The 27,292-nt window shown below is 46.6% G+C and overlaps 1 protein-coding gene across 1 annotated transcript; it reads right to left on the bottom strand.

Annotated features, from left to right (window-relative positions):
- Positions 1-407: 407 nt before the first annotated feature.
- LOC144119898 (membrane metallo-endopeptidase-like 1) lies at positions 408-27,292 on the bottom strand. Its single transcript, XM_077652408.1, has 17 exons — positions 27,283-27,292; positions 26,659-26,864; positions 25,810-25,989; positions 25,383-25,466; positions 24,603-24,736; positions 23,894-24,113; positions 22,440-22,544; positions 20,396-20,449; positions 18,776-18,879; positions 16,949-17,004; positions 15,000-15,051; positions 12,376-12,443; positions 10,788-10,903; positions 6,459-6,524; positions 1,661-1,765; positions 1,435-1,511; positions 408-569 (listed from the first exon to the last, which is right to left on the bottom strand). Exons 1-17 carry the CDS (start codon positions 27,290-27,292, stop codon positions 470-472), a joined length of 1,737 nt encoding a protein of 578 aa, XP_077508534.1. The 3' UTR covers positions 408-469.

Genomic DNA, 27,292 nt, shown 5'->3' with positions numbered 1-27,292 from the left:
CTAGCAATGCAGGATCAATACTCACCTCATCTTCACACCGATCTCTCTGACTCAAGGGCTGACCTACTGAAAACTTCAGCAGCCCGTGGTCGTTCCTTGTTGGTGGCCACGTATGTGGCACCTACTGGACTAGACGCTTCATCTGAAGTATTTTGGTTGTTTTTTTTATAAAGGTCAGAAATCACTTCTTCCACAACAACACGAGAACGAAGCGAGTCTTACCGAGGTCGCTGTACAAACTGACCTCGGACGACGTGATCATTGCCAAGTGCGGAGACAGATGAAAGCTTGAAATTACTATACAGGAATCACAACCAAGCGGCCAGGTTCGTTCAGTTGACAATGAAACGCTGTATGAATTCTCTTTTCTTTTTCTGTTTGCCAAGTTGATATATAGTGGTGCAGTGTGATCAGTTCATGTATACAGCAACAGCAGGTCGCTGAATTCCGAGAGCTAGCGACCGGGCGCTCATATGATGCTGCACTTCTTGTCTTGATAAATGACGAGATTGTCGTTGCAGGCGAAGTACTTGCCGAACTTGTCAAAGTGGGTCAGCGCAATTTCCACCCTGCCAGGTGACAAAAGAAATCACCATGGGATTAGTACCAAGCAAAGAGAGGTGGCCTTTGTTTTATGAGTTCTCCCTGTAACTCAAGTGGCTCACTACCTTATTTCCTCCGCTTCTCCGCACATTCCGCGAAGCGTGGACAAGCACGTTAGGAATCCTCAGTTTCTTGTTGCATTCAAGATATTTTCTTCTTGGTCGAGCTGCGGGTATTGCAGACCTTGAGCTAGCACGTCTCACGCCTTCGCCTGCTGCGGGATGCATGTCCAACATTCTCAGATAAAAATGTTGAAAACAAATTTTAAGGTAGCAATTGCAATGGCTTGATCATTGGTCTGATCACTGACTAATCACTGGTTCTCCAAACTTATAAACGGAAGGCTTGACATCGGCTGAGCCTTGAAGGTCATGTGAAGTACACAGCGATCTCAGCCCGTTACCTCTAGTAGTGAAGCTACCACTTCAAAATGCTATTGTCCAGAATTGTAGAGTATGCATGGAGAAGATGCTACGTATGCCTTATGACATGCACCATCCATTTAAATCGTTACCAGGGCACCGGTCCTACTGCTAGACCAGGAAAAGCAGGTGTATGGTGGCACCGTTAGCGCGTTCAAGTTCTGAAGTTATGAGGAAGGGAGATCTTGGCTTCCACAAATCTGAAGCTCCGGATTGCGCTATTCGAGCGGAGCTTCGAGCCAAACCTTGTGAGCGGGATATTCTCCAAAAAAGATAGTGATTCTCTATTACACAAACGCTGATACAGCTGCGAAGCTTTTGGTCTGTCGCATCTCAATAGAAAGGTTTCACACTAAAATTTGTGTGGCTGAGAATTCGGCGCAGGTGTAGAGGGGGTCAGGTTTCCTACCTGTATTGTGGGTCCGGAAGTGACGTCACGAGGTTCACAATTTCTCGCAGTCGGCTGGGCACACTCTCACACCACGTCTGCCGAAGGAAAAGTTTTTCAGGTCGTTATCGCCCCCGCTTACTGTACAGAGCAGCGCGCAGTGCGCCATTCGAATTCAGGTCAACGAAGCCGCGGTGCTGTTAAGAAGTGTTCTGGGAACATGGAAGGAAGAATGCGAGGTACAAACCATTGCGAACGAAATAAAAAACAGCTGGTTCTGCGTAAGGTCCAAGTTTTTCAGGCCGCTGTGCTCAAATTCTTCCTCGAACTTTCTCATGAAGAGACGAAATCCCTGGGAACAGACGCGGAGAAGTCGGCATTCAGCTCCAATACTGAGATAGAGCGAAAGCATACGAGAGCGTTTCACGTAACTTTAGCCAAGGCTTTAAATAAGGCGGCAGATCGCAGCCGGGTGAAACCAACGACTAATTGTTTGGAGCCATGATGCGCTGCTAACAGTATTTTTTATATTCGGCTTAGTTAAATATGAATTATGCAAATTTTTAAACACTTTCAAGGCAACGTACTTTTTACTTGGTCCTCTTTTCCAGCATTTTAGGAAACCCAACGAAACATGAACAAAAAAAAGTGACTTCGCTGACGCTCTATCGTACTGCAGCGCTCCCAACCGCGCTTTGAACGAACGAAACATACGCGCTGACCGTGCTCAGGTGAGTGCTGCGCACGGTTCGCGGGTTGGATTCCCTGCATGGCGAGTTTATTTCAATATAGGCGGAAACGCACACGTGCTTAGGTACGGGCTGAAGAACCTCAAGCGGGCCCTCACGGCGGCGTTAAATTAAATGAGATGTGATAGGGCTTAGCGAAGTTAGATGGACAGGTGAGGCGCATACAGTACTAAAGACGGACACACACTGTGCTATCGCGAATTAAAGGATAGACGAGAACTAGGTGTGGGATTCCTCATTAATAAGGATATAGCTGGCAACGTAGAGGAGTTCTATAGTATTAACGAGAGGGTAGCAGCTATAGTAACTAGGCTGAATAGGAGGTACAAGCTGAAAGTGGTGCAGGCCTATGGAACCGCATCCAGCCATGATGACCAGACCGTTGAAAGTTTCTATGAGGACGTAGAATTGGCAATGCATAAAGTAAAATCACAGTACACTGTACTGATGGGCGACTTCAATGCGAAGGTGGGCAAGAAGCAGGCTAACGACCACGGGGTAGGTGACTATGGGATAGGCTCTAGAAATAGCAGGGGAGAGTTATTAGTCGAACTCGCGGATAGAAATAATTTACGGATCATGAATACCTTCTTCCGCAAACGAGGAGACAGGAAGTGGACCTGGAAGAGCCCCAATGGTGAGACTAAAAATGAAATCGACTTCATACTGTGCGCTAAACCTGGCATCATTCAGGATGTGGCCGTCCTCGGAAAGGTGCGTTGTAGCGACCACAGAATGGTAAGGTCTAGAATTAGCTTAGACTTGAAGAGGGAACGGAAGAAGCTAGCGAAGAAGAAGACCCTTAACGAGTTAGCCGTAAGAGGGAAAGTACAAGAGTTTAGGATAGCACTGCAAAACAGATATGTGGCTTTGACTGAGGAAGACAATATTGATGTTCATACAATTAACGATAATCTGACATCAATAATTACGGAGTGCGCAGTAGAAGTAGGTGGTAGGACAGTTCGACAGGATGCCGGAAAGCTATCTCAGGTGACGAACGATCTGATTAAGAAGCGCCAAAGCATGAGGGCGTCTAACCCTATCGACAGAATAGAACTAATAGAGCTATCAAAGTTAATAAGTAAGCGCAAGGTAGCCGACAAAAGGAAGTTTAATAGGGTGAGAGTCGAGCATACTCTAAAGAACTGAGGTAGCCTAAAAGCACTAAAGAGGAAACTAGGAATAGGTAAAAACCAGATGCATGCATTAAGAGACAAGCAGGGCAATGCCATTAGCAATATGGATAAGATAGTTAACGCAGCCGAAGAGTTCTACACAGACCTGTACAGTAGCCAATGTAATCAAAGCGTTAATGAGAAAGACAGCAGTGCACACCAATGCGTCATCCCGCCAGTAACGAAAGATAAGTAAAGAAAGCTTTAGGAGCATGAAATGGGGAGAAGCAGCTGGGGAGGATCAGGTAACAGCAGATCTGCTGAAGGATGGGGGGGACATCGTGCTAGAAAAACTAGCCACCCTGTATACGCAATGCCTTATGACCTCGACTGTACCATAAGCTTGGAAGAATGCAAACATTATCTTAATTCATAAGAAAGGAGACGCCAAGGACTTGAAAAATTACAGGCCGATCAGCTTACTTTCCGTTGCCTACAAAGTATTTACTAAGGTAATCGCTAATAGAGTCAGCGCAACCTTAGACTTTAATCAACCTAATGATCAGGCAGGCTTTCGTAAAGGATATTCTACAATAGATCATATTCACACTATCAATCAGGTGATAGAGAAATGCGCAGAATATAACCAACCTCTATATATAGCTTTCATTGATTACGAGAAAGCATTCGACTCAGTGGAAACCTCAGCAGCCATACAGGCATTGCGTAATCAAGGGGTAGAAGAGCCTTATGTCAAAATATTAGAAGATATATACACCAACTGCACAGCTACTATAGTCCTCCATAATGTCAGCAATAAAATTCCAATAAGGAAGGGCGTCAGGCAGAGAGACACGATCTCGCCAATGCTATTCACCGCCTGTTTACAGGACGTATTCCGAGGCCGGAATTGGGAACAGTTGGGAATAAGAATAACTGGAGAACACCTAAATAATCTGCGATTCGCTGATGACATAGCCTTGCTGAGTCACACAGGAGGTGAACTGCAAATCATGATCAATGAGTTAGACAGGCAGAGCAAAACGATGGATCTAAAAATTAACATGCAGAAAACCAAGGTAATGTTCAACAGTCTAGCAAGGGAACAACAGTTCACAATTGGCAGCGAGAGCCTGGAAGTTGTGACGGAATACCTCTACATAGGGCAGGTAGTGAAAGCTGATCCGGATCATGAGAGGGAGATAACTAGAAGGATAAGAATGGGGTGGAGTGCATATGGCAAGTTCTCGCAGATCATGAGTGGCAGTTTACCAATTTCCCTCAAGAGAAAAGTGTACAACAGCTTTATCTTACCGGTACTCACCTACGGGGCAGAAACGTGGAGGCTAACGAAAAAGTTCAGCTTAAGTTAAGGACAACGCAGCGAGCCATGGAAAGGAAAATGATAGGTGCAATGTTAATAGACCGGAAGCGGGCAGAGTGGGTGAGGGAACAAACGCGGGTTAATGACATCCTAGTCAAAATCAAGAGAAAGAAATAGGCTTGGGCAGGGCATGTAATGCGAAGGCAAGATAACCGCTGGTACTTAAGGGTAACGGAGTGGATTCCAAGAGAAAGTAAGCGTAGCAGGGGATGGCAGAAGTTTAGGTGGGCGGATGAGATTAAGAAGTTTGCAGGCAAAGGGTGGATGCAGCTGGCAAAGGACAGGGTTAATTGGAGAGACATGGGAGAGGCCTTTGCCATGCAGTGGGCGAAGTCAGGCCGATGATGAAGATGATGATGATGATGAACGCTTGGGAAAAGTAACGGAAACTTGGCGCATAAATGTGGACGCCTCTACGTTAGGCTGTATACGAGGGTGAAATATAAGACTATATGTGCCCGAGTCGACCAGGGATCCTTCAGGAACTGCATTGTAGAAGCCTACTCATACAGATGATGATTTAAAACTTAGCGAAAAGAACCCCCAGGCAATCCCCTTTAATGCGAAGAAAAAGACAGTGACCGCCACCCCATGAGAGCGCTACTCCATATGAGCCAAGTACACCTCGGTCAAATGTGAATACACGGGTCTCATACCAGCAAAACCCACTCACTGGAGGACGTTCTCATCTACGGGAAAGTGAACGCAGATTGAGGTTAAGGCTACGACATTCTACGCCGGCCGCGAAGGTTTGCACTCTTTGCCACAAAGGCATCAGGAAGTTATCAAGGAAAGAAAGAGTGGACACCTGGATCGCACAGTTGCTAAATCCCTAAAACCTATTTGGAGACCTGTGCACACTGCAGGCGCAGTTTGGTAGCACTGTTTCCCAGACATTTACAGCGATAGCTGTTAGGCGCCCGTCCCTGACTTGCGCGTCACCGTCGGCGTAATCGTTGGGTGCGTTAATATCACGATCACTTGACATTATATCACGTGACATTAACGTCACGTGACCTTATGTCACCGTCAACCTGGGTCGCATAAGCCTACGGGTGGCTCTGTTTGGAACAGCCGCCTGCCAGTGCAGGGTTGCATCACTTGAGGACTACACCACTGCGCCAGGAATTATATCCCCAAAACTAAAAGCCTAAACAGCTATCGCTGAACATCACGTTGCACTGTCGCAACCATTCTGTGAGTTTTTTTTTCTTATTATTCCACACTTACAGTCAAGACAAGCTGCTAAGCGCTAGCAGTTTACCACAAACTACATTCGATGCTCTGTATTCCATGTCTAGATTGTTGTAACAGTGGACGCCCTCATTATTTAAGCAAACATGCCCTCTTTAAACACGAAAACCGGTAACATATTGCCGCGAACCTTCGTACTGTTTGTTTATTCATTCTTCAAAGGTGCCGACACGCGGCTTTATCGCTGTATTTGTGATGCAAGACGCGACTAGATTTATCTCGATTGCTCGCAGCCGGGGGGGGGGGGGGGGGGGGTGTGTGCCGATTCTACGTTGTTCCAGAATGTTCTAGTAACTTTGCACGCTTTATCTCGAAAGTTCACTATCAGCTGTAAACTGAGCACGGCCGGGAGCGGCGTCCATTCGGTTCGACGAACGCCGAGCACGGTTGTTGCTACGCCGCCGCCGAGTGATTCAGTTTTTTGTGGGCGCAAGTCACCCAATATGAAGGGTTTTGTTTAGAAACTATTTTCGCCGTCTCTCTGCTCTCCGGACTGCAGTAACCACTCTGTGACCACATTGGAAGCGTTTCGAGCCTCACCTTGTAAGCCAGGCCGACTGCAGCCATGCTCGTAACCACCTCCTTGCGGAATGTGTTGATTTCAGTCTGCAGTGGGAACAGTAAGTGCTCTCCTTTTAAAATGATTGAAGAGACAGCTTAAACCTTTTCTTCTTCATACGATGCGACTCACTGAGCAAGCCAGAGAAACGTGACGCTGCGTGTTGAAGTAGATTGCTCATTGTTGAAAGAAAACATCAGGACAAGAGCCTGGCAGTGATCATCTCCAGTTGTTTGGCGATCTGTTGTTATACGGGACTGCCACAAATGAGTTTCCCGGTTTTATGGACCATGTACTGGCATGATGCTGGCATGTATTGCCAAAAACAAACGGCATGGTACAAGATAATCAAGGGATCGACAGAATCCTGTCTGGCGAGGGGGAAGCATATTGGAAGCACAAGAAACATACACTCGCCAAAGAAAAATATTTAACACATGACGTTTCGAGACCCGTACGGGTCCCTTGTTCACAATGAGGATGGGCGGAATGGGCCGCTACTTATAAGCAGACTTGACTGCACAGTGAGCGGGCGTAGATATCGGGGAGATTTCCTCTCGTCCTGTTGATAGCATTCTTGGTCGTCTGTATGTAAAATGATTCGAGAAGTAATCGTGAAGATAAAGGTTTCTTCGTGTCCAAGATTGTGGCGTTCTCCCAGTCAATGGTGTGCTGCATCATTTGGGCATGCTCTGCAAGTGCGTTGGAGGAAGTGCGACCTTTCTTGACGTCATTCTTGTGTTCCCTTATTCTTCTTTCAAAATCGCCTGACTCGCCAATGTATGATGCATCGCAATCCTTGCAGGGGATCTTGTATACAACGCCGGGGTAACATGTGCGCTCTAGGCGGTCCTTCACGTGACACAGCTGCTGTTTCAGCTTACTGGACGGTACGTGCGCAATTCGAACGCCGTATGTGGCAAATCTTCGCGCCAGAGCCTCACTTGTACCCCAGGAATACGGGACAGTCGCGCGTTTCTGTTGCCCAACAAACTGGGGCTGAGCAGGTTCCTTACAGCGGTGTTCTTGATTGTTTAGCATCTGACGGGGGTAGCCATTATTTTCAAGGTCGACGCGATGCTGCTCGGAAGAGAGAAGGCCAGGACTAGAACATAGACGACCAGCTCGCTTGAACAGAGCGGACACGACGGAGCGTTTGTGGCCTATGGGATGGGCAGATTTAAAATCGAGGTACTTGCCGGTATGTGTGGGCTTTCGGTATACGGTAGTGGCGAGCTCATCGGGAGTGCGGAGAACGAGAACATCGAGAAAAGCAATACTTCCGGCGGCTTCTTCTTCCATTGTGAACTGAACTGTTGGTTGAAAAGAGTTGAGGTGGTCCAAAAGAGGTTTGGCATCTTGCGCTGAATTACGCAGAAGCAATCGTCCACATATCGTAAAAACAGTTTCGGACGAGTATGAAACGATTGTAGGGCCGAACTTTCAATACACTCCAGCGCGAGGTTGGCACAGGTTACGGACACAGATGCACGCATGGCCGTACCAAACACCGGCTTGTAATATACGTTGCTGAACACGAAATATGTGTTCTCAAGACAGAAGCTTAAGAGGCGGCACAGATCAACTGCTTCAAAAGGCGTACGGGATGGAAGTGATGGGTCTTCTTCCAGTGCCCTTTCACAGCATTCAACAGCGAAGTTTACTGGAACGCATGTGAACATCGATTTCACATCGAACGAGACCATGATGTCTTCGTTGTCAACCGCCACGGCCTTGAGTTTAGCAACGAAATCAGCGTAATCTTCCACGTATGTCGGCGTACGTCCAACAAGAGGTCCAATAACCTGGTGCAGATACTTGGATAGGTTATACAATGGGGAACGCGTGAAGTCAACTATCGGCCTGAGTGGTATGTCCGGTTTATGAATTTTAGGTAAGCCGTAAATAGCGGAGCTAAGCCGTTAAGACACAATAGCTGGTAGTAAAGGTACTTTTTCGCAGGAGGAACAAATCTGAAAACATCCGTTAGTAGTTTTTAAAGCCCTGTTTGTATTTTCTTCGTAGGATCCCGGCTAAGCTTGGCGTAGGTGGCCGCATCTTCGAGGAGTTCGGACATCTTTGAAAGATACTGAGTGCGGTCTAATACCACGGTTGCGTCTCCTTTGTCAGCCAATAGCACGCTCACGTGCTTTTGGAGCGCTTTTAAAGCCGTCTGCTAAAACCGACACTTTACCCATGTCCGAGAAGCATGCCCTAAAGAGACTCAAGAGCAACGAAAAGATAGTAGTCCTTCCGGCTGACAAAGGAAACGCAACCGTGGTATTAGACCGCACTCAGTACCTTTCAAAGATGTCCGAACTCCTCGAAGATGCGGTCACCTACGCCAAGCTTAGCCGAGATCCCACGAAGAAAATACAAACAGAGCTTCAAACACTACTAACGTATGTTTTCAGATTTGTTCCTCCTGCGAAAAAGTACCTTTACTACCAGCTATTGTGTAATAACGGCTCAGCACCAGCTATTTACGGCTTACCTAAAATTCATAAACGGGACATACTACTCAGGCCGATAGTTGACTTCACGCGTTCCCCATTGTATAACCTATCCAAGTATTTGCACCAGGTTATTGGACCTCTTGTTGGACGTACGCCGACATACGTGAAATATTACGCTGATTTCGTTGCTAAACTCAAGGCCGTGGCGGTTGACAACGAAGACATCATGGTCTCGTTCGATGTGAAATCGATGTTCACATGCGTTCCAGTAAACTTCGCTGTTTAATGCTGTGAAACGGCACTGGAAGAAGACCCATCACTTCCATCCCGTACGCCTTTTGAAGCAGTTGATCTGTGCCGCCTCTTAAGCTTCTGTCTTGAGAACACATATTTCGTGTTCAGCAACGTATATTACAAGCAGGTGTTTGGTACGGCCATGGGTGCATCTGTGTCCGTAACCTGTGCCAACCTCGCGCTGGAGTGTATTGAAAGTTCGGCACTACAATCGTTTCATACTCGTCCGAAACTGTTTTTACGATATGTGGACGATTGCTTCTGCGTAATTCAGCGCAAGGATGCCAAACCTTTTTTGGACCACCTCAACTCTTTTCAACCAACAGTTCAGTTCACAATGGAAGAAGAAGCCGCCGGAAGTATTGCTTTTCTCGATGTTCTCGTTCTCCGCACTCCCGATGGGCTCGCCACTACCGTATACCGAAAGCCCACACATACCGGCAAATACCTCGATTTTAAATCTGCCCATCCCATAGGCCACAAACGCTCCGTCGTGTCCGCTCTGTTCAAGCGAGCTGGTCGTCTATGTTCTAGTCCTGGCCTTCTCTCTTCCGAGCAGCAGAAAGTTCGCGTCGACCTTGAAAATAATGGCTACCCCCGTCAGATGCTAAACAATCAAGAACGCCGCTGTAAGGAACCTGCTCAGCCCCAGTTTGTTGGGCAACAGAAACGCGCGACTGTCCCGTATTACCGGAGTACAAGTGAGGCTCTGGCGCGAATACTTGCCAAAAATGGCGTTCGAATTGCGCACGTACCGTCCAGCAAGCTGGAACAGCAGCTGTGTCACGTGAAGGACCGCCTAGAGCGCACATGTTACCCCGGCGTTGTATACAAGATCCCCTGCAAGGATTGCGATGCATCATACATTGGCGAGTCAGGCGATTTTGAAAGAAGAATAAGGGAACACAAGAATGACGTCAAGAAAGGTCGCACTTCCTCCAACGCACTTGCAGAGCATGCCCAAATGATGCAGCACACCATTGACTGGGAGAACGCCACAATCTTGGACACGAAGAAACCTTATCTTCACGATTACTTCTCGAATCATTTTACATACAGACGACCAAGAATGCTATCAACAGGACGAGAGGAAATCTCCCGATATCTACGCCCACTCACTGTGCAGTCAAGTCTGCTTATAAGTAGCGGCCCATTCCGCCCATCCTCATTGTGAACAAGGGACCCGTACGGGTCTCGAAACGTCATGTGTTAAATATTTTTCTTTGGCGAGTGTATGTTTCTTGTGCTTCCGGCATGGTAGAAGCGACTTGAAGTAGTTTAAAATGTTTGGATGCAGAAAAAAACTGAAGCTAAATGTTCTCGATCCGTGTTCCCATACAAGATCGCTCACCTTCAAAAAAGTTATGCACTTAAATGCTGGTGATGAAATGTTCTAATGATATATTGACTCATTAATCTAATATTTTCTGTCCTGAAGAGTGCGGAGGCTCTGCGTGTTTCTATGTGGTCGTACATACGAATGCGTTGTACTTCTGGACATCGGCTCCTCTCTTAGCTGACCTCAACGCCTCTCTCTCTCTCTCCATAGGATGGGCTTACCTTATTCACAGGTTTGAAGAGGCTGTTGTAACACGACTCCACCGTGTCACTGTAGTTGCGTATTGTGGACGAGTCCCACCAGCACATGTAGGTGCCGTTCTGGTCGAAGCAACGACCTACACTTGCGGAAGAGGAAGCATAAAGAAGGGAGAAAAAAATACACGTGCAACGCATTTCAATAATGTCTTTGGGAAGCTATGCGGTAGTGCTAGTGAATGTAGATCAGTGCGTTTTGGGCGCCTTTAGAAGGGCAGAGGGGCGAGCCAATAAGAGCAAGAAGCATTCACATAACTAATATGTTAATTCCCCACTCAAACGATATCGAATTGCAGACGCCAGGAAGTACTCAGGAATGAATGACTAATATAACTACTGCGAAATCATTCTATTCACGATTAGTTTCATGTAACTGTTGATAAGATGTTGTGGGTAGCACGATACCTATACAGATATTTGTTCCCGATGTTTTGTTACGCCGAAATCGCAGAAAATTTGATTAATCGGCGCATGCATCCCAAATGTCTTCCCAAAAGACCAGAGAAATCGTGGCCTCCCCCCCCCCCCCCCCTTAAAACCTGGCCCCCGAACTGAACCGCAACGCGCCAAAAGAAAATCTCTGTTAGGGCCTAAAGTCTTGTCCCCTTCGTTTTTTGATGTGCACTGGGTGAGAGATGCTTCCTGTGGATGACGAAATCAGCAAAGCCAGCAGTACTCTCAGCCTTTTCTTGGATTTGAAGCATCGTTTAGTGTAAATTAAACTCTGCGCCGGCTGGTCATTGTACAGTTTCTACACGAAGATGTCATCAGACATGCCGTGAACGATTTGGTGACTCTCATCGTACCAATAAAAATCACCTGTCACGAACCCCAGGTCCACCGCTTACTGACAGTTAATAGGAAAGGTACAAGTGCGTTTACCATTGGTTTCAATTTCTTGCTAGAGATATCTCCATGTGCTTCACTCAGTGCTTGCTGGTCCCGGATTATTTTCATGTTTAGCCCAGTCCTTTGAGTACTTTTGCATCTCCGCTATTTTTCAGTACAGCTGTTGTCTGTCGTGCACACTACATTCACTGTCCAAGACAGCGCCTCATCCTGTATGTCCCTCTACACTAGTTTCTTCTCTCACTTATGACAGTATACATTACATAGCGGTAAGCACCTGTATTGCCCTTTGTGGAATCGGGACGTGACGTTACTGCAGCCAATCAGAGAGCACATCCGCGATGGCTTAAACGTGACGTCACACCGCACTGAACAAATATAAGTTATCGCAGCGCATATCTGCGTGTCGCGTGTGTGAGTACATAAATTAAAAGCTCCACTGCCTGTGTTCGGAGTGAGAGTGGATGCAAAAGGTTCGCAGAGTGCGGACACCCAGTGGGGATCGTTTTCACGAAGAGAAGAGCAGTCAAAAAGAGTGCGACGACTTTTCGTTTTTTTTAGTTGGCCACCTATTATTGAATGGTAGATATAGGTGTATCTGCACGGGTCTTTCTTTCTTGCTAGACAATTATTTTCTTTCCCAGTATTGGTTGTTCCTAAGTACTTTTTCGCAGGCTAGAAATATCAGAAAACCACCACTTGCCTTCGAATATAAGAGAGCTCATCATCTTAGAAGCAATTAGGAATCCAAGAGAGCCGAAGTTGAGTGCCCTGCGCAGAAAAAAAGAAAAAAAAGTGGAAATCAAAAATCCGTTTTTGAGTGCGAACGCAAAAGGGCCACGAATACGTTTTTCCGACCGTATTTCCATTTTCGGAAGCTGCTAACCACGCATGGGGGAGTTATTAGCGGTTGTCGGAAACCGGTACGCTAAGCGAATATAACGACCGAACAAGCGAGAGCCTAGGCATAAGCCAACAATCATGGAGTTTTTTCCGCTCGCATAGAGGTTTAGGAATTCTGTGCCTGGTTACCTGACGCCAGCTGCAGCCTCCAAATAGCTTCCATGGGTCGTACTCTATAAGTATCTATTTGAAATGACTATCCATTTTCCATTTCATTTGGACTGACATCCTTGTGACGACAGGATTGGAGGAGAACAGAAAGTGGCCAGCCACACAAAGCACAAGGCGGCGGGTCTCCACGTCGACGATAGCCTTCGCCACTTGCCGCACGCGTCGGTTAACCATCGGTTGCGAGATGTTCTAGCCAGTGAGCCAATATTCTAGTCGGACGCTTGAAAGCTGCAGCTGCGTCACCGAACAACAGTGGCCATTGCCAGAGGACCAAACAAATGAATCCCTATACAGTACGGCGCCGGGTTTCAGTTAAAACTTGAAATAACCTCATGATTTATTCCATATGGTGATCTCCGACAACGAGCAGTCATGATAAACCTATCCTATCGAGTTAGCGCCGGGAGGTGTGCTGATGTTTTGCTTCGCGCGAGAGATTAAGCTAGAGAAATCATTGTCGACGGTAAATAGACCTGCTACGAAACGCCAAAGCGTTCTTTGCGACTGAAAGAACCTGCCGACAATATGTAACGATATTTATTTTCCCTTGTTAAGGAAAAACACTTCTCGTGCACGACTTGGTAGGTAGTTTCTTTTAACGCAAGAGCGTTAAGGCTCCCAATCAGCGGCAACCCCGTCGAGGTCGGCGTGTCGAGAAATGCATATGGCCCACCTATAGGTCACGTGACCTTGGGACGGCATTGCAACATGCCCATCGAGGTGTAAGCAACGTGCAAACCGTCCTGGGTGCAATGAAATCAACTCAATTTAATTAAATTGAGCTGCCACCTGCCCACCATGGCACTACACCTCATGTGATATGATATGGATTGAGAGCAAACTGCCCAATTAATGATTAAATTAATGATTGGTCGCGAGAGGTTGCTCGGGAGGAGCAACCTGGGTCGCACAAACCCCACTGGCGGCTCTGTTTGAAACATCTGCCCGCCGGGACAATGGCGCAACGCCGAACCATTGCACCACTACGCCGGAAGTGGTATGAGGACTCCCCGCGATTTATGAATATTTTTATTTATTTATTTATTCACGTTGCCTCACAGGCTCCAAGCATGGAGTATTGTGTGAGGGGGGGATTACATAAATAGGGGTAATAACAGGAGCATGAATGACACGATTATATAATGCTGATTGACTGTTAGTACTCATTAAACAGTATCACTCATAGATTGGCCAAGTTCCGTAAATGTGGGTTGGTAGGCAGAACCTAGGCGGAAGAGTACTTGTGCGGGAGGTATCTGTAATCCTATAGCATTGTACTCTTAAGGGTAGGTTAATCGTTATGTAATGGTAAAAGAAAGAACAGTGTCCGTGTCTGGGAAGTGATTTCCAGATATGATCACATGTCAGTGAGGAGACACATTAATGCTATCACGTCATACCCTCAAGGCTGAGTTTGTTTTTCTCTTGGTGTCTCGTCTTTCTTTATTTGCCGCTTGGTTTCTTGGTTGTTCGTTCCCTGGGCAGTTTCCTATTTTAGATCACCATGTGGTTCAAGCTCTTATACTCCGCACAGCTTACAAAATTTATTGCCGTGGAAAATTCGGTTTGTACAATTCAGGCGGCAAGCCACAGCTTCTGAATGTGCACTCTTTAGATTTGCGTTAAGCTGTCCTGTTATTAAGCTTCCTCAATGAAAAGCGTGCCACAGGGCCGCTCCTGACACAGAGACGCGTGCCAACCAACGCTTCACTTATTCTTCCGTATATATATCCGATGGTTTTGAACGCCTGCCCAGTGCCCGCCAACTTGATTAATGTTTCGGTGGCCCCTGCACAGCTGCACAGAAGCCTGTCAATGATAATTTATACAAGAACACTTCAACTGCTTTCCGTATGGAAGTTAATAGTTCTCCATGATAATTCCAGCTTTCCTGACGCGACCCACATGCTCTACGAAGGACGTGTACATGATGGTTGAAGTTTATTCGGCGTTACGCATACACATACATATATCACGGACAACCACTGGTTAGCAGGCGCTAGAGAAGTGTTTTTATATAGTTGTGCTGCTGAGGAGAACTGTCTTTTCTTTCAGTTCTAGTTTACATTTATTCTTCATTCGCACGGTTTTACCTTCGTAAAAGAGAAAAAAATTGCTTTCATGTGTGATTTTTTGCAGAATGCTGTAACGCTGCCTACTAGACCTACTGAAACCGGTTAGCAGCTCTAAACTGTTTAGTACATGAATGGGGGTAATTTTTTGTGGTATACAGACGATGTGCAGGCGACTTACGGACTTAGGCCATCCGTGTATAGAGGTGGCTCCAGCATTGCTCCCGGAACAACTTCATAGCAAGAAGCAGAAAGAGGAAGCAGAACGGGGAATGTACAGAGCTGCACAGAGTAGTTTAAACATCACTGTTTTATTAATGCGTATAATACGCGGCTAATAGTCACGCGTGCTGAGATCCTGATGGCGTAATCTTGGGCAGTTTTTATATCCTCATCAGCCTGACAACTCCCACTGCAGGGCAAAGGCGTCTCCCATATCTCTCCAATTAACCCTGCCCTTTGCCAGCTGCATCTACCCTTTTCCTGCAAACTTCTTAATCTCATCCGCCCACCTAACCTTCTGCCACCCCCTGCTACGCTTACTTTCTCTTGGAATCCACTCCGTTACCCTTAAAGACCACCGGTTATTTTGCTTTCGCATTACATGCCCCGCGCAAGCCCATTTCTTCCTCTTGATTTCGACTAGGATGTCATTAACGTGCGTTTGTTCCCTCCCCCACTCTGTCCGCTTCCGGTCCCTTAACGTTACACCTGTCATTTTTCTTTCCATGGCTCGCTGTCTTGTTCTTAACTGAAACTGAACCCTTTTCGTTAGCCTCCACGCTTCTGCACCGTAGGTGAGTACTGGTAGTATACAACTGTTGTACACTTTTCTCTTCAGGGATACTGGTAAACTGCCATTCATGATCTGAGAGAACCTGCCGTAGGCGCTCCACCCCATTCTTATTTTTCTAGTTACTTCCAAACAAACAAAAACAGCTAACCGTCATGCTCTATTTGTCTTATTGAAGACACGTACAGTTTGGATCTGAATTACGGCTACCTACCGCGAACAACCGAATACAAAAAGGTGGTAGCATTCCTTGTGATTCTTATCGACAGCATTACGATGGAGCTAGTAAAACGATCACATCAACGTTCCTGCAAACAGGTCTCGAAAATTTTCTTTCGAAAATTTTCTCTCTTAGAACACGTGATTTACCCTCCGCGGTGGCTCAGTGGTTAAGGCGCTCGGCTACTGATCCGGAGTTCCCGGGTTCGAACCCGACCGCGGCGGCCGCATTTCGATGGAGGCGGAACGCAAAGGCGCCTGTTCGCTGTCCGATGTAAGTGCTCTTTATAAAGATCCCCAGGTAGTCGAAATTATTCCGGAGCCCTCCATTATGGCACATCTTTCTTCGTTCAGTCCCTGCTTTATCCCTTCCTTTACGGCTCTGTTCAGGTGTCAGTCGAGACGCGAGGAAGATACTGCGCCATTTCCTTTCCCCAAAACCAACTTCAATTTCAACGCGTGATTCAGAGTGTGTGAAAGTCCTGATGTTTATCTCTCAGTCACTGCCAGCAAGGCATGAGGCGAGTAAGGCTATTCTACATCATTATCTCTGCAACAAACTCTAGTAAATGAACAAGCCGATACAGAGCAGCTTAGGTTAGAGATTGAGGCACAACACAGTAAACATATTTTTATCATCGTTAGCGTTCACAAAGATTACAACATGGGTAAGATCAGTATAACGCCAGCAAGGACAGACACTTCGTGTACAGACATACTCGCAGCGATAACCATCCCGCTGGAACCAACTCCCATGGTCATCTTTACATATGTAAGGTTTTCTTATATTTTCTTATGTCCAACTCAACAAATCACTCACAAAAATAATCATATGAATCGTTTCTGTAATTGCAAATGTTTTATTATTATGGCAGGCAGAGAGAGAAATAACGTTTACCTTGAGTCTTATGAAATCATACAAGAGGTTGAGACCGAAGTTGCCTTTTTTCTACTTGAAGCCCAAAGCTTATTAGACCTAACGCCGCTTACAGATCTCGCGCGTAAGACAACGGACTATGTAGGTACACGCAAGGAGTTACGCTAGGTATACATGCCTCAGAGCCTGGAACGGTGGCGCCATGCATTCCAGCAGTGGGCAAAAACGGAAGTTCACTTACTCACTGTGTTGTATATCGGGTCGTAATTAACTTGTAGCGAGGAGTATGGCACATCGCTGAAATGAACAAATATAGGCTAAATCAGTGCGCTTGTTCCCAATTCACATCACTCTTTGCTAAAGCGAAAGTGTATCTCCAACCTGCGCTCACAGAAAATACCATGAATGTTTTTAATTCTCACATAGTTGTCAAGAACTCAAGAGAAGGTTGACAGATTCCTCGTTATGTACGGTCATCCCAGCTTACGTGCTAAAAGACGTTTGAAATGATAGCGCACATACTGTGTAATTTATGAATTAACCAGCACTTTACCAAGTTTTCGTGCGCAGGGTAGATTTACCATTTATTGTGCGGATATGTGAAGCGTCGTTCCCCCCCAAAAAACAAAAACTATACAGTGGGCATTATACATTTTTTACGAGTAGATAAGACCTCATTTATTAGTGGAGAAGGATGCACAATGTAATTTTTTTAACTCTCAGGAACCATATGGCACCACCTCTTTGCATTGTAACATAAGAATGCAGGTAAGCAGTTTAGAAGACGTCGTTTGATTCCTTCATCGTAATTTCTTTTTCCCCTGTGAAAGATTGTTTTTAAGTATGTGGAATAAATTTTTTTATGTTGCACAACTTATAATTGCCCTCACAATGCATTCAGAACTCATACTAAAACAAATCAGTATCAGAAGGTGTATTTCGGGCGCTGTCGTTATGAAACAGACTTCATAGAAATACTCTAAGCTTTTTTCAAGTTTCGCAGCCAAGCGAAATAACTAGAAGAATAAGAATGAAGTGCAGGGCATTTAGCAGGATCTCTCAGATCATGAATGGCAGTTAACAATATCTCTGGGTAAGAGAAAAGTATAAGACAGCTGTATCTCACAGGTGTTCGCCTATGGGTCAGAAACGTGTAGGCTTACGAAAAGGGTTCACCTTATGTTCAGGTCGACGCAGCGAGCTATGGAAACGAAAATGATAGGCGTAACGTTAAGGGACAGGAAGTGGGCAGAGTGGGTGAGGGAACAAACCCGGGTTAATGACATCCTAGTCGAAATCAAGAGGACGAAATGGACTTGGGCAGGACATGTACTGCGAAGGCAAAATAACCGCTGGTCCTTAAGAGTAACTGGATGGATTCCAAGAGAAGGCAAGCGTAACAGAGGGCGACAGAAGGTTAGGTGAGTGGATGAGATTAGGAAGTTTGCGGGATAAGGTGGCCGATTCTGGCATAGGACATGGTGAATTGGAGAGATATTGAAAAGGTCTTTGTCCTGTAATGGGCGTAGTCAAGTTGTTGCTGGCGGTGATGGCTCTGGGGCGTAATCATGCAACGCAGTATTTTCACTCCAGGTGTCTACCATGTCAGCCTCAACGACAGACCACAGCGTAGCGCCACCATCCACTCACACGTACTACCTGACTTTCTTTGCAAACTAGAAACTCCTGCCTAAACCGTGAGTTCTGCCCTGGTTATTGCCTCCATGCGGCAAGCATATGTCGGCATTTGTTACTTGTCTCCGACATTAGACTGTCCCTTTGATTATTACTGACGCATAACTGAGGCCTAAAAAATGAGACTAATCCCCTCCGTACCTCTGTGGCCATAAAACAGTGCGAAAAAAATCGAGCTCCGCCGTTAACCTTCCGTGGAACCTGTTCAGTGTCTTCTACTTGTCATAAATGGACGTTCAGGCCTGCAATAGTTTGTCATAGTGGTTCGTGACGTGCGCTGGTCAAAACGCTCCTCCCGGCTTCATATTCAAGGGCGGCGCATTCTTTTTTCGTGGAACACCGGACTCGCGGTTGTCCTCGGCCGAGCACTCACTTGATGAACTCGGGCCGATTCCACGTGAGCTTTTGCCACTCGCGCTCTGCCTCGGAAACCATGAGCTTGACGACGAGGATGACGTACGTGTCCTGGTACTCGGTCTGCAGCGAAAAGCAGGCAGCCCCAGCGGCACAGATATACATCCACCCCGATGCCGTTTTCTTCCTTTCTCACGCGAACACGGACGCTACGGTAATTGTCTTCGCCCGACTCTATTCCGCAGTCATCATTAACTGCTCCGGCCGGTTGGTGCCGGCAGAAATAACAGTGTCGTGGTGCCTTGTGCAGCGCCGAAGAACCAAAAAATAAACGAGATAGAATGGAATCGTTGTATTATTCCGAGTGCACTGTTTTAGTGCCGCTGCCTCAAATGCGCGTCTAGCGAGTCCTCCACATCGACGCAGCGCCGGGGGATGGCGCCATGGGTTCTAGGCGTCAGAGCTCCTCTTGGGGACCGGACGTATAGTGTGTAGCGCAGATTCTCTTCTCGATTCGTTAGTCTGCTGCTCCACAATCGCCTATAACGACAGGGCTGTTATCGCCAGCTCCGGTATCAGAGAAAAAGAATTAAAAATATAATGACGAAACACGCCTCTTGAACTGAATGGAGCTTGGGTCGCCGTTGGTTTTTTTTTGGCATTTGCATGGTCCACGACAGCTTTGTCGAACTAAAGCATGTACCGACGGTGTCGGGTATGGCTTAAATGCTTCTGAAGTTTTAGACAGTCGGGAAATAAAAACCGAGGGCAAAGATTGAGATTTCATGTTGACTGATTTACCGGAATCTAAGTTTCTCAAGAACATTATCTGGTTAAGAAGCACTGTCGGTTAGTTTTTAATGGTATAACGTTCGAGCATTGTCACAAAACAACTGGACGACCACACTGATACTTGCAAAAGCCAAACAGAAGTCCCAGCCAACCAACTAGAGGCCATTCTGTTCGGGCTTGTTTTAAACGCTACTTCTTAGTCTGGATAGACATAAACGCTCAAAGAGTAGCAAAGCGCGAGTGCATTTTGATTTACTCCATGAACCTAACTGAATTAAAGGAGAAGAGAAGACGACAAGCGTATATAGTCTGCATGCAAAATAAAACGGCACTCATACTTACAAATGGCAGCTCAATCGACATTACCTAGAATAAAGACGCAATGGTTTCGGTTAAAGTACGTGCACAAGAGTAGTATACCGAAATTACCAAAGATTAGCGCCTTTAACTGTGGCGAACATAGGAGGAACTATTCGTTAAATAAACGTCTACTCTGCTTGTCGCGTAAGGTTCTGAAAAAGACTTCATTTCTCGCCCAACGGCAGGAGTAAATGTGAGAGAGGGGGAGGGAAGCGACCGCCCTTCCCATCTCTCTTTTTCGAGCCAGGAATTTTCTGAGGGGAACAAAACTGGCCCAACATTTTTATGACAGGAAAGAAGTTCCGGAAAATGCGTTGTACAAATAGGTCCACCCAACATCGCCCAACTGCGCACCACTTCCTCGCTTACCCGAAATCTCAGACTCTAAAAGGTTCCTACGGCAATGCCGTTTTCATCAGAGAAAGTCGCATATATATCTTCGTAAAATATTTACAAACAACGAAAGCAGTCATCGTGCATAACTCACGTCTTCCACCAGCGCCTCGTTCTGTTCGCCGACAACGAACTTGATGCGTTGCACCTGCACGCGGAAAGTGCGGCAGAAACAGTTTTTATACCGATAAATCTGTAGTATATCCTCCCTCAAAGGGAACCGTTGTCTGGATACGTAGCGGATAAGAGGAGCGGCGCTGGGCCGCGTCTGCTGCCGCAACGGCAGTGGCGTGTCTTGCGGGACATGGCACCATGACTCCGACTCAAGCTCAAACATTGCGCTGACCAAGAGTTGCGTTATATAAACTCCAAAATCATGCGCGAAAAATATAAATTTGGAAAAATATAAATTTCGCCTTGCTAACATCATTAGACGTTGGAGGGCTATGAAAACTATCGTAGTGCCCAACACGAGAAGAGAGGAAGACTCTATAAATTGTAGTATACATGCTACGACAACAAGGCGCAAATCGGCAGTACGTGACGAGATAGATACTCATTGCGAATTATGCCTCAAGGTCATCAGCTTTAACTTTTTCTATACCAACAAAACGCAACGTTTCTAGTTCTGCGTATGCCTGCTCATATATGGTCTCGAGAACTGCGCGCTTCCCACGTGAAGGAGAAAGAATTAAAAAATATGTCACGATGTCAAGGAATAGAAAGCATACAGTGTGATACAACATGGCTGCAATACACACGTAACGTCTTCCATGTTTTGGGATGTCTGAATTGAAGAAAAAATAGTTCACTCCCCAGTCGAGGTATTGAGGAACAGTAAATGCACTGCCCTGTGCTCTCGTGCTGGGCGGATTTAATTACGTCGCAGTGCAGTGCGGTTAAAACCTTGAGAACTATAGGCTATGACTGGTTCGCGAGTCGAAGCATGTCACTGACGAGAAAAATTAGGACACTTACGCTCCGCCTTAACGGTATGATGGGACAGCGTAAATGGTTATTCGCTACTTATTTCTAAATTAGTACCTCTTTGTAATTGCACACTGATTAGCATAAATCAGTAGACATACTAGACCACGTGATGCACCAAAGGAGACACAAGGTCTTCCTTTAACAAAGTAGAGCGAACGTTTCTCAATCGCCTAGAAGTAGCATGTTCGACTCGCAACCCAAATGTCGTGGGTTCGATTCCCAACCAATTACCTCATTGTTTTCAGCGTAATTAATTTACTTTACATCTTTTTATATCATAATGACAGTCATAATTTAACTCGAGCTTATGTCGTTTTCATTCCCCAGCTCGACGTCTGACGTCCCAACCCTCTCGACCAATCTTGAATCACTGTGACAACGCACAGGGCTCTTCCTCGGAACGTTCGCTCTAACGCTGCCACCGAAAAGTGAGCTTTGGTTTGCAAGAGATTTTCTTGTGTTTTGTCTCATGTTTACTGCCCGTGCAACCCTCTTTAGAAAGAGAAAAAGTACCAGAGAAAATAGAGCAGAATGAATAAACGCGAGAAGTTAATCAAAGAGAACTTCATTCATATTTGCGGCGTGTACTGTGCTGAACCTTACGTGCGGTGGCTATGTTTGTTATATACCTTACAGAAAATAACCGAGGAAGTCAGTTTCTTGAGCACCTATCCAACTTGTCTAAACACGCACAAAAAATAACACAACCATCATAATGACACCTGGTTCGTACCACACGCACGCACATATTATGGAACTCAGTTATTATCCTATTCATTGCCGTGCTTGTTAAACTCACATTGTTCTAGTTTCTCACTTCGCTCTTGTGCTTTTGTAACAATTATGATTGTCTTCGTATCCCACTGCTAGCGTTATATTTCATTCCGTATACCTGCATCTCCTTATTACCATTGTATAAGGTTACATATCTAGGTTTGCCTGTTGTTGCCAATCTGGTCTTTTCATTATCATATATGAAAATTTAAAAGGCGCACACACTCCCATCAGGACAAAGACTTTCAACTTTTTGTCTGCGCCGCCTGCATAATACATGAATGTTAAATAACTTTAATCTGAAATATCAGCAGCGGATGTGTGGGTTGATTTCATTGAGCACCACACACTGCGGGGGGGGGGGGGGGGGGCACCTTGGATATGGCGTGCTGCCTCGTGGAGAGAGTCATCCACTCGTTGTAGTCCAGGTTGTGGGCCATCGTGGCCTTCAGTTCCTCACACATTCGCTCCACTTGTTTCTGGAAAAGAGAAAGAAGAAACAGGAGGGCATCGATGAGGAGGAAAGGTAACATTACAAGCATTCCTGGCAAGCGTAAAAATTTCTGACGACCTGCTGTCCTTAGGTGTTTCCTCGCCGGAGCAACGTCCCGTGTAGCTTGATGCATGGCCGATCCATTATCAGTGCAAGTGTAAGTTGGAGCTAGAAACACCACATTTTTTTTACTTGGAATGCAGAGGGCGAGCAGGATAGCTCTTGCTTCCACATCTGCTTCCACGGGCGAAAAGTTCCACTTTGCTCACGACGTGTCACATTTTCCCGCGTGTTCCTGGTGTACTCAGGAGTATCGGCTATGATATAGATGGTGTCATCCTTTATGCCAAAGTATATACGGACGGACGGACGGATGGGTGGTTGGATGGGTGTGGATGAATGGATGGATGAGTGGGTGGATGGATGGACCTTTGAAACTAGATGGTGGCAGTTACCGCCATGCTGTTTTTCTTTATTTTTTTGCTATTTAATTGTGCTATGAAATTGTCTTAAAATTCGCCATTTTCGTTAAATGTGCTTTTAGTTCTACACTTCTAACCTAATGTCACCTCGCTGCTTTTGAGCCATCAATCTTTCGATCGCTTTCTGCTAATTTCCACCGCAGATTTATTTACATGACCTTTGTTATCTCTGAACCCTAGTGCCTCATGAAGAATGACTGTGCCTTAATCGACATTCGGGTGGCTGGCATCACATATGAGTATGAGGTGTTCAATTCTACAGCTTTATTAGTACACAGCACACGGATCACCTTCATTTTTTTTTATTTTTCTAGCTGCGCGTTCTAAGATACCCTGATCTTGCTTCAAATAGCAGGGCGCTGTCTCTAGTTATCATGGAGCGAGTCCTTCCTGATCTGCATTTTCCAGTTTCGATATAGCTCTACACTATGCTTCTTTTCCATTGAATTCATTCAGTTTTACCTGCCGCGATTTTTACCTGTCGCTTAATGCTGTTTATATTTCTCTGCACTTTTTCCTGCATACTTACTGGCTGATTTCCTAGTCCTTTTCCTAGGTATTTGAACACCTTAGCTGGACACCTGTTATCGTCCAATTTCCTCAGGCGTCCTTTACATAATATTTTACTCTGAGCTTCTCGTGCTTCGAACGATACACAGCCCATATGCCCTTTGCCTCTATTCTTTTTTTTTTGGGGGGGGGGGGGGGGAAGGGGGCGTGGGCACCTAGGGATAATCTTCCTACATCTCTCTGAATTATTTCTAATCTCGACTGAACTTCTGTCCTCGGGCACAAAACCTCAAGATTAGCGCCGTCGCATGCATGCCACCTGTGGGCTTCCAAGGGGACCAACCTGGGCGCTGCGCAGCGACGTGGACTCGTTTCGCAGCAGCCACCCGACAGCGTGTGGCAGCGTGGCGAGCAGGTCGTGCAAGCAGTGCTCGGCCCGAGGCGCGTTCGAGGCGAGCCCGATGCGGCGCAGGAACTCCTGCCGGATGTCCAGGAACAGCTGACTCGTGTACGGACCCAGCTCGAGTATGACGCGCCATGTCATGTAGTTGATCAGGTGCCGCCTTCAGGAACAACGGCGACAGTCACGGATTCTTAGCGTTACTATTCGCTTTAGGAGTGTATATACCTTCGATATTACTAATCGCTGGCTGCCGATATGGCCACTGCGCGAAGATATACCATCGACAAATTGATAATTGCAGCTCTTGCAATTTGATGGTGTACCTGACAATCAGTTGACTCTAGACAACTCTACACAGGATCTTGAGTCCTAGGTAGTAGCCCCCCCCCCCTCTCTTTATATTTTATTCTGTGCCTAATGGCGCAATTGTGGAATAAAGTGTTCTTTAAGTCCGGCCCACACGATTCCATTCATAATATTATCTACTCTCATTTGTATGTACTTCGCCTGAGGCTGTGATAACGATCCTGTGTTTTCTAGCAAAGCTCTCCGCGCCTGCATTCCTTCTGCGGCATCTGTGAACCCCAATAGGCATGTATTGAAGTGAGCATACGCCTTGGAGCATAATAAGCAGATACGCTGTTCGCACCAGATTACGGGCTGGTGGAACAGGTGCGACAAGTACTGCAGGTACTCCTTGCTCCACAGCACCACCTCCGGGGCGGCCCGGTGCCCGCCGGTCACACGCTCTGTCACCTTGGCGATGATCTCAGTGAACGGCGTCTGCGAAGTCAAAATATCGCAATGGCTTGTGAATATAGTATATAGCCGCAAATTAACCATTGTTCGATACTTCGTGTTTTCAAAGTGCCAGCCGCTCAGCGTCTATGTAAGTGGCTACAAAGTGAATGTGCATACGGAGTGCCGTGTGCACACGTTCCAGTAAAATCGCACGCACAAATAAAAATTCTTTACCGCTCTTTTCTTCCTCTCTTTCATTCTATCTTCTCTATCTTTCTGCAGAGAAAAACAAGTATTATTATATTAAGAACGAACAGCACTGTGTATATTCTCTCTTATACCGTCATCACTAACGTGCAATTTACGTATAGATATTTCTTGTGAATTCCACAAAAACTAGCGCAGATAACAGGTTTATGGCCATGTTTATGTACGCTTCCTCAACCAAATTTTGGTCGGGCTCTTGTAGCCTCGCAAAAACACTTGTGCGAAATGAAAATTGAAGATCGATAAGTTAAAAGCGTCAACAGGACGTGTTTTTTTCACATTCGAACCGATTTGCCCACAAGATTGAAGTGAAAACATTTGACACGACACACATTTCCTTACGTTACAGCGCATATCAGGAACGCGTAGACTAATGAGAGCTTCCATGATGGTGTGCCCGAGCATTAGGACATATACTTACCATGACTGTATCGTTCAAGGCCGCGTGCTCAGTGACGACTCCGCTCCACAGGAAGGACTTCTCGCTGTAGACCGCCTCGACAGTCTGCGAGCAACCAGCCGAGTCGTTCGAGCACTTCACCCCGGTGAGCCAAGCTCGCATTCGGCCGGCATTTCGCTGCCACCGTCGAGAATCATGATAGCGTAATAATTGTATACTTTCACGACAGAGAATAGTACAGCAGCAGACACGTTCGAATGCAGTGTTTGTAACAGGATTCCCTCGAGCTGTCGTGCGTTGCTCTCTTACTGTAAAGACTTTAGTAAGACGACATTTGAATGTCAGTGCCTCGCTGCAAGCGTGACCACATTCGCAAATGGCACTCTCGCGCATCAGGACGTTGGTGCCCCGAGAGGCAATCGGAGTCGTTGAAGTGACGTCGACGCACCATGGCGAGGTTCTCCTCGAACTCGACGATCTCCCTGCCGACGGTGGAGAGGCGCACATCGGTGCGGAAGAAGCGCGCCACGAGAACGATGAAGTCGTGGTAGTGGTCCAGCACCGACGCCTTGGCCGCGTACTCGAAGCGCAGCAGGCCCTCGGGCAGCCCGAACCGGGGGCTGTCGATCTGCGACACCCCCGCGGTAAACCTCGCTGTTTTTCCGTATATATTTCATCTCGTGTAGGTTCATGTATGTGTAATCTCAGCAAGATTACACTCAGACTGACTCTACAAATTGAATGATACCACTTTAAGCCCGTTTCGTTCATTTGTTTTGTAAATAAAAGAGGTACACATATGTACCAATGACTTCGTAAAAAAAGGCCTAAAATGCGGTACGTATCCTTATCTCCAGCCACAACTGCTGACTAATGCGATAAGCCCTGAAAGGGTACGAGGGCAAGGCGCGTGAAGTGACGTAAAATCTTGGCGACGCAGCCGCCCTCTAGTGCAACGTCCAGAACCACCAGGCGGGTCGTCATCGCCCTTTCTCTTTTTGCGTCTTCGTTAGGCGATATCCGTGCAACAATGCACATCGGGTGTACATGTATGTTTGTTGGCACGTTCGAAGAAAGCACGGACGATGTGAGGGGCTTGGAGTCTCGGGGCCCACTGGCCTTATTCTTTTGTATGCCGGCCCCTTCTCGGGTGGCCGGTTAACAACGGTCGACTGCGGTCGGCTACGATCATGCGCTGGCAGCGCCACTGCTTAACCGCGGCGTATTTTGCGTTCACCAGACGTTCCAACGAGCATCTCTAGTATAACATCCGATGCAGAAGGCATGCGGCGCTTACGTTGAGCACGAAGTGCGACCGGTTCCGCAGGCTCCTCTGCACGCGCAGCGAGACGAACACGTCGAGGCGCAGGCGCAGCAGCAGCCTCAGCAGGATGCGCGGCGCGTTGTACTCCTCTCCGTACACGTCCAGCAGGGGCCAGTAGCGCACCGACAGGTTGCTCAGCACGTCGCGCAGGGGCTCCAGACCCACGGAGTTGCGAAGAGCTGCGAAGGTGCGCGTGCATTGTGCGTAAAGAACTAGTGGAATATCTGCTCCGAATTCTAGCTCGGTCTTTCATATGCAGCCTGCTTGTTAAGAGGAGGCAGTGCTTTCTTAACCACCAACGACTATATGGACTTATTTAGGCAAACAAAAAATTTGAGAGGACACTTAAGCTCCGCCTTAAAGGTATGACGCGATAGCATAGTGGTTTAGTTTAATTCCCATATATGCAGAAGGTCATTCTCTGGTTTACATTCATACATCCCTGGGTGTCCTCACCACCCTCCTGGCACAGTGGTGCAGTATTTAAGCGGTGCGCCACTGCTTTGGATGGCGGGTTCTCCTAGCGGTCGGCTCTTCCCGAGCAACCAATCATAAATTTAAGTGTCACCTGCCACAGTGGGCAATTTGCTCACTAACCGGTGGGCAT

The sequence above is a fragment of the Amblyomma americanum genome, chromosome 2 (genome assembly GCF_052857255.1).
Source record: "Amblyomma americanum isolate KBUSLIRL-KWMA chromosome 2, ASM5285725v1, whole genome shotgun sequence".
NCBI lineage: Eukaryota > Metazoa > Arthropoda > Arachnida > Ixodida > Ixodidae > Amblyomma > Amblyomma americanum.
The sequence above is the reverse complement of the archived record's forward strand: the minus strand, read 5'-3'. Positions and strand labels throughout refer to the sequence as shown.

What these genes read in the sequence shown, in the direction of transcription:
- LOC144119898 (XM_077652408.1), bottom strand. An exon ending in TTCCACCAGCCCGTAATCTG is followed by an intron (nt 24,114 to 24,602) that starts GTGCGAACAGCG and finishes TTGTTCCTGAAG; the next exon opens with GCGGCACCTGATCAACTACA. An exon ending in AATCGGCCCGAGTTCATCAA is followed by an intron (nt 17,005 to 18,775) that starts GTGAGTGCTCGG and finishes TGTTCATTTCAG; the next exon opens with CGATGTGCCATACTCCTCGC.